Here is a 7,384-nt window from a genome sequence, read left to right as displayed (position 1 = left end):
CTTAAATGTTTAACATGACATCCCTGTTCTTCCAAACTTGTAACTGAATATCTCACTCAGCTTCAAATAAGTTGTTTTTTTTGAAATCTGCAGAGTAATATTTAACATTCATTCAATTAATATTTCTTAAGCTCCACCTTCTATGTTCCTCTACACCATGCCACACCCATATATTTACTCTTTCCCTACCAATCAAAATTCTAGTTTCCTTCTAGCTCAAGTTCATGACATATCTCCTGTAGGAACATGTTCTTGATTAATTTCATCACATTATAGATTTTCCTTTCTCTAAAGTCCACTCACTCTTGATCTCCAAAAATTGAGCACTAGTATTTCTCACTAATTATTTTATTTATGGGTTTCTAATATCTAAAAAAACTATAAATTACTTCAAGTGGAACAGCATGTTTATGGATTTTATTATCTGCTGTCTCTTGTACAGAGTTCAATAGACAAGAATGCTTATTAAGTTTTTTTACTTGATATTTCCTGCTGCTTATTAAAGTGATGACTTTCTCAACTTCCCTTCCCACAACCTCTCAGGTCCAGGTGAAAATAATTTTAAATTCCCATAAGACTCTTGAAATATCTTCCCTTTGAGAACCCAATAATGCCATCTCTTTTGTTTAACAAATCCCATTGCAAGATTATTTCTTGGTCAATTCGCAAGTCCCTGCATCTACTTTATCCATAGCTGCTAAACAGTTAATGATGCAACTATGTGATATATTTATATTTAAAATTATCTCTTACATGTTCTGTGGCAGAAACTTACTCTACACTATTGGTACTCTCAAGCTCTGATTCTGCTATAGATCTGGTAAGAAAGCTCATTTTCAAATGATTTTCACTGAAATTATTGTAAATGTTTGTCCTTGCCACTCTCACCTAACCTCTATTCCATGGAACGGAGATCAATTTAACAGTTTGTTTATGTTGGTGGGTATGAAGGGAGAATTCAAATAGGGGTAGAACAAAAGAGATTGATCTTTGAGCTTAGTGCCTCTTTCCAATAAAATTGATGAGATATATCCTTTAGGGGTTTAAGATACAAATTCTAAATCATATAACTATACATATTTATAGGAAGAACAGCCTCATATTTTAATGATAAAATTTAGCTCTCAGCCTAAAATCCATCTTTAAGCTTTGACACTAAGGCATTTCATTAATAAATTCTATTTATTAATTGTACTGAGCTGATAAAAATCATGTTCTTATTTACTTAACCTTGGAATATTATTTTTATATAATTGTAGCAAAAATGGAATACTATGTGACCCAAATGTCATAAACAGTGCAATGAAATTGTTTCTCTTTTTAAAAAAATGTTCTGAGCCTTCATGAAATTCTTCAGGGAATAACTGATCAGAGTAACCGTATCAATAACTGTTTCAGATTTGTGGTTTGCGATGGCAAATACAATATTGTATTGAAAAAAAAACTATCAACTGAATTAAAATTTGAGTTTTTGCTTGAAATAGAACAGTTTCCAAACAGAAGTGAAATGATGTATACCGAAAGGGCTGTCTGATCATAGAATGGACATAGTGTGGGGATGTTGAAATTTGTATGTTTGCTTCTAGTAGACAGCCAGGAAACATTTGTTTGAGTTGGCATTTTAAATTAAAGGTCATTGGTTAAAGTCCCTATCTTCTACACAACACAGAAACATAATGGATTGTAATAGAAAAACCAGAGCATGATTCATTATGCTTTCTGGAAAGGTAGACTCTTGCAAATGGAGCATTTACTTACATGGAATCATATTTTCTCTTGATTTTTTTCTTTGATACAGGCTTCCACCTATCAATCAAGGCAATGGATGAGGCCAATAAGTCCATTGTGTCTGAGTTTGTTTTGCTAGGACTCTCCAACTCCTGGGAGCTGGAGATGTTTCTCTTCATGATCTTTTCATTATTTTATGTGGCAACAATGGTGGGTAATAGTGTCATAGTCATCACAGTTATAGCTGACTCTCATCTACACTCCCCTATGTATTTCCTGCTCACCAACCTTTCCATCATTGATATGTCTCTTGCTTCCTTTGCCACTCCCAAGATGATTACAGATGACCTCACTGGACATAAAACCATCTCTTTTGATGCTTGTATAACCCAAATATTTTTTCTACACCTTTTCACTGGTACTGAGATAATTTTACTCATGGCTATGTCCTTTGATAGGTATATTGCAATATGCAAGCCCCTCCGCTATGCTTCAATTATAAGCCCCCGCGTGTGTGTTGCTCTCATGGTGGCTGCCTGGGTTGTGGGAGCCATGCATTCAATGAGCCAGGTCATATTTGCCCTCACATTACCATTCTGTGGTCCCAATAAGGTAGACAGTTTTTTCTGTGACCTTCCTGTGGTGTTCCAGCTGGCTTGTGTAGATACTTATGTTCTGGGCCTCTTTATGATCTCAACAAGTGGCATAATTGCCTTGTCCTGCTTTATTCTTTTATTCAATTCTTATGTTATTGTCCTGGTTACTATCAAGCACCATTCTTCAAAGGGATCATCTAAGAAGCTTTCAACGTGCACTGCTCATTTCATTGTTGTCTTCATGTTCTTTGGGCCATGCATCTTCATCTACATGTGGCCACTAAGCAGCTTTCTGGCAAACAAAATCCTGTCTGTGTTTTATACCATTTTTACTCCCATTCTGAACCCAATAACCTATACCTTGAGGAATCAAGAAGTAAAAACAGCTATGAGGAAACTGAAGAATAAGTTTCTGAATTCCAACGAGGCAACCCCTTCTCATTATTTTTAGTTTTAACTAGTGAACTTCTTGTTTTAACTCCCTAGGCATTAAGTGCCACAGTTTTTCTTTACAGAGCAATGGTTGCAATGTTGTGCTAGGTTCTTATTTTTGGAGTTACTATCAAATTGTAAGTGCCAAGAATTTGTGATAGCATAATGTAAGAGCATTTGAAATAATTCTCATCTGTATGTTCAAAATACATTTTAGAAAATTAAGTTAACAGAAACAATTTCTTCCAGAAGACTGTTGGTAGGTACTGGAATTGCCAGCATTTTACATTATTATAAATAATTCTCCATGAAGCCATGTTTCGCAAATCTTCTCCATTCAGTGATGGAAAACATGAAAGAATTAACTATTATTTGGTATTTACTAAATGATGTTCATGAAATACAGTGTTTAATATATGATCCAGCTGGAAATCACAAGAGGAAATATCTGTTGCAATCACAGTATTTGACACATATCAAGATGTATTCTTTTCTGCATTATTGAGTAAATGGAGAAAACCAAGTATAGATATACAGTAATTATCATTAATGAGAGATGAATGAAGAAAAGGAAATAACTAACTTCTATTTTAAGCCAAATGAGAAAAAGAACATGTTCTTTTTTAGTCTTCATCAATGTATTCAACATATAAGGGAACAACTTTACAGTTTAGAAGTGTGGGGTATTGTGTTTGAAACCTAGGCCGGCTTGAGATTGTATAAAAATGTTTATGGTATTAACATGAGTATGAAATGTGTTTATAGCAGCAAAGTAATAGCCCAATTTTATTTGAAATTGGGTTAAAAATGAACCAATTTACATTGTGTGTGTGACCTTTCTCCCTGTTTTAGTTAAATGTGCAAATACATGCAGGATCCAGGACCTCATTTATGTCTGAAATATTTTAGCTGGTTTTAGAAATATTCAAAATAATTCTATCAAATAACATGTTTACTTGGCCAAGAAATAATTTCAAAAATCAACTTTTGCCCATATAAAAATGTAGTGTCTTTATAAAGGACTATCATTAAAATTCTGAGATTTTGTGGAGAATTCTAAAGCTCAAGTTAATTTTGACAGAAAACTGAAGACTCTGTGAGGCAGGTCAATAATGAGATAGAGTAATTGCATTGATAGCATGTGTCTGCATCTGAGAATGGAAAGGACTGTGGGCAGCCCCTGGAGGACTTCCATATATACGCAGAACTGCCTTCCATCTCTGATGACTCTACATGAGGAGTAATTATTGAAGATATGTTTACATATTACATAAGCATGTAAATCTTAATTGGGAGCTGTTGTTGGACGCTGTTATCTCTGTGAAGGACACAATTCTGATTGATAACAATCATAATGTAAAATCATTTAAATAGATTGTTTAATTGGTTTGCTAATTTTTTTGGTGACTATTCTGTCTATATTCATGATGGTTATTGGTCTATAGTTTTGTCTTCTTGTGATGTCTTTGGGCATCAGGAAAATACTGCGTTCATATAAAAAGTTGGGAGGAGCTCCATTCTTCTCTATTTTCTGAATGAGTTTTTGATGAATTGAAATTATTTCTTTTTAAAATGCTTTGAGATTAATTAAAGCTATTTGATTTGGACTTTTTTTTGTAGGCATATTTTTAATTACAAACTCAATTTATTTACTTGTTAAAAGTCTGTTTATCATACAGTCATCCAAAGTGTAAAACAGTTATTCACAGTATTATCATATAGTTGTGCATTCATCACCATAATTAATTTTTGAACATTTTCATTACTCCAAAAGATAACAATAAGAATAAAAATAAAAGTAAAATATAAAACATAAAATTGAAATATATTTCAATTAAAAAAAGTAGCAGTGATGGGGCGGAGGGGTATGGGATGCTTTGAGTGTTCTCTTTTACTTTCATTTTTATTCTTATTTTCATTTTTACTTTTTGGAGCAATGAAAATGTTCAAAAATTGATTCCAATGTTGAATGCACAACTATATGATGAAACTGTGAACAATTGTACACTTGGATTATTGTATAATATGTGAACATATTTCAATAAAATTACATTAAGAAAAAGTCTACTTAAGGTTTCTATTCCTTCTTGACTCATATTTAGTAACATGTGCCTTTTCAGGCATTTCTTTTAAAATGTCATTAAAGTTGTCTCATTTGTTGGCATAAAGTTGTTCATAGTAATATAATTCTTTTATTTTATGCAGGGTCTATATTGATATTCCTTTTCTCATTCCCGACTTTTGTAATAGTGTCTCCTCCTTTCATCAGTCTAACTAAAGGCTTGTCAATTTTCTTGACGTTTTCAAATAATCAACTTTTGGTTCCATTGATATTCTCTATTGGTTTTCTCTGTTCCATTACATTGTTTTGAATTATAATATTTAAATACCTTTTTTTCTGCTGTATTAGGTTTAATTTGCTCTTCTTTTTGAGTTTCCTATTGTGAAAGATATGGTTACTGATTTGAGAAATTTCTTATTTTTAATATAAGTATTCTTGAGCCATACATTTCCCTCTAATTCTGATTTACTGAATCCAAGGATTTTAACATGCTGTGTTTTCATTCAGTTAAAATTAATTTTTTTAATCTTCCTCATGATTTCTCCTTTGATATATCTCTTTTGTTACACTCATTTGAAGGGTGTTACTTGGTTTACAAGTTTATTTCTGAAGATTTCTGATTTAATACCAATGTGATCAAAGCACATACTTTGTGTGGTTTTACTATATTTAAATTTATTAAGTTTTGTTTCATAGCCTGGAATATGGTCTATCCTAAAGAATGTTCTATATGTCTTAAGAAGAATATGTATCAAATAAAATTGTTTGACAGTGTTGTTGAAGTCTTCTATATCCTTGCTAATTTTCTTTCTAAATGTTGTGTCAGTTATCGAGAGTGGAGTATTGAAGTCTCCAAATATAATTGTCAAATTGTCCTGTTTTCCCTTCAATACTGTCAGTTTTTGTTTCTGGGACTCTGCTGTTTGGTGTATATGTGCTTAAAAATTTATATATTCTTAGTTAATTTACTTTTACTATTTCAGAATGACTCTCTTAGTCTCTAGTAACATTTTAATTTCAAGTGCATTTTCTTTGTTATTAATATATTCATTCCAACTCTTTTACAGTCACTGTTTGCAACGTATCCCTTTTCCGTTTTTTGCACTCCTTTTACTACTTGTGTCTTTGAATTGAAGCTGTATGTCTTGTACACCATTTATTGTTGAATATTTTATTTTTATCATGTCTAATAATCTGTCTTTTGTTTGTAGTCCTTAATTTATTTGCATGTACTGTGATTATTGCTGTGGTTTGATTTACATCTATATATTTTCAATTTAATTTCTACATCTCATAGTTTTTACATGCCTTTGTTCCTCCCACGCTATCTTTTTGATAAATGAATATTTTCTTGTGTACCATTCTAATTCATTTTTTAGTTTTTAAAATATTTTTGGAGTTATTTTCTCTGTGGTTGATCTATGGATTATAGCATGCATAGTAATTTATCATAACCTACTTCAAGTTACTACTTGCTTATTCTGGTAAAATATTTGAACCTTTGCTCTAACATCTCTCCATTTCCTCCCACTTCATTTGTGCTATCACTGTCATATTTTCTTACATCTTCATATTTCTTTGGATTGAATAAAGTTATTTTCTGGTGTCCTCTCCTTTCAGCCTAAAGAATTTCCGATAGTATTTTTGTAGCATATACCTGCTAAGAATGAATTCTCTCAGAATATTTTTGATCTGGGAATATCTTTATTTCACCTTCATTTTTAAAAGAATACAGATATACTTTGTTTTATTACATTTCACTTTATTGTGCTTCATAGGTACTGTGGGGTAGTGTTTTTTTTTTTTTTTTTTTTTTTTCCTACAAATTGAAGTTTTGTGGCAACCTTGTGTCAAGAAAGTCCAATGGAGCCATGTTTCCAACAACATGAGCTAACTCCATGCCTCCATGTCATATTTTGCTAATTCTCGCAATATGTCAAACTTTTATTTTATTATTCAATCTGTTGTGGAGATCTTTGAGCTGTGATCTTTGCTGTTACTGTTGTAATTATTTTGGAGCACCATGAATTGTGCCCATAAAATATGAACAATATCAATAAATATTGTGTGTTTGTCTTCTTCACCAGTCAGTCAGCTGCACCCCAGTCTGTCTCCCTCTCCTCAGACCTCCCTATTCCTGGTGAAGTTGCTGTGAACATTGTTGACATGACAACAAAGGATTTAGAATGTTACATAAACTTTTTTCATGAAAGGAAGAAGCTACCAATGTGGCGAAGTTCATTGTTGTCTTATCTTAAAAAAATGACCACAGTCACCCCAACCTTCAGAACCACCACCCTGGGCAGTCAGAAGCTATCAACATTGAGGCAAGACTCTCCATCAGCACAGAGACGATGACTCACTGAAGGCTCAGATGATGATTAACATACAAATTCTTTAGCAATAATCTATTTTTAACTGAGATATCTATATTGTTCTTTTAGGCATAATGCTATTGCACACTTAATAGACTACAGTATAGTATAAACATAATTTTGATGTGCATTGGGAAACCAAAAAATTTATGTGATTCACATTATTGTGATAATTGCTTTATTGTGGTGGT

General features: G+C 32.4%; 1 protein-coding gene across 1 annotated transcript; it reads left to right on the top strand.

The window, feature by feature from the left end:
- Positions 1 to 1,821: 1,821 nt before the first annotated feature.
- LOC119533448 (olfactory receptor 4K2) lies at positions 1,822 to 2,775 on the top strand. The gene has a single exon (XM_037835485.1). The coding sequence runs from the start codon at positions 1,822 to 1,824 to the stop codon at positions 2,773 to 2,775; it is 954 nt and encodes a 317-aa protein (XP_037691413.1).
- Positions 2,776 to 7,384: the final 4,609 nt, after the last annotated feature.

This window comes from Choloepus didactylus, chromosome 4 (assembly GCF_015220235.1).
Source record: "Choloepus didactylus isolate mChoDid1 chromosome 4, mChoDid1.pri, whole genome shotgun sequence".
Taxonomy (NCBI): domain Eukaryota; kingdom Metazoa; phylum Chordata; class Mammalia; order Pilosa; family Megalonychidae; genus Choloepus; species Choloepus didactylus.
The sequence above is the reverse complement of the archived record's forward strand: the minus strand, read 5'-3'. Positions and strand labels throughout refer to the sequence as shown.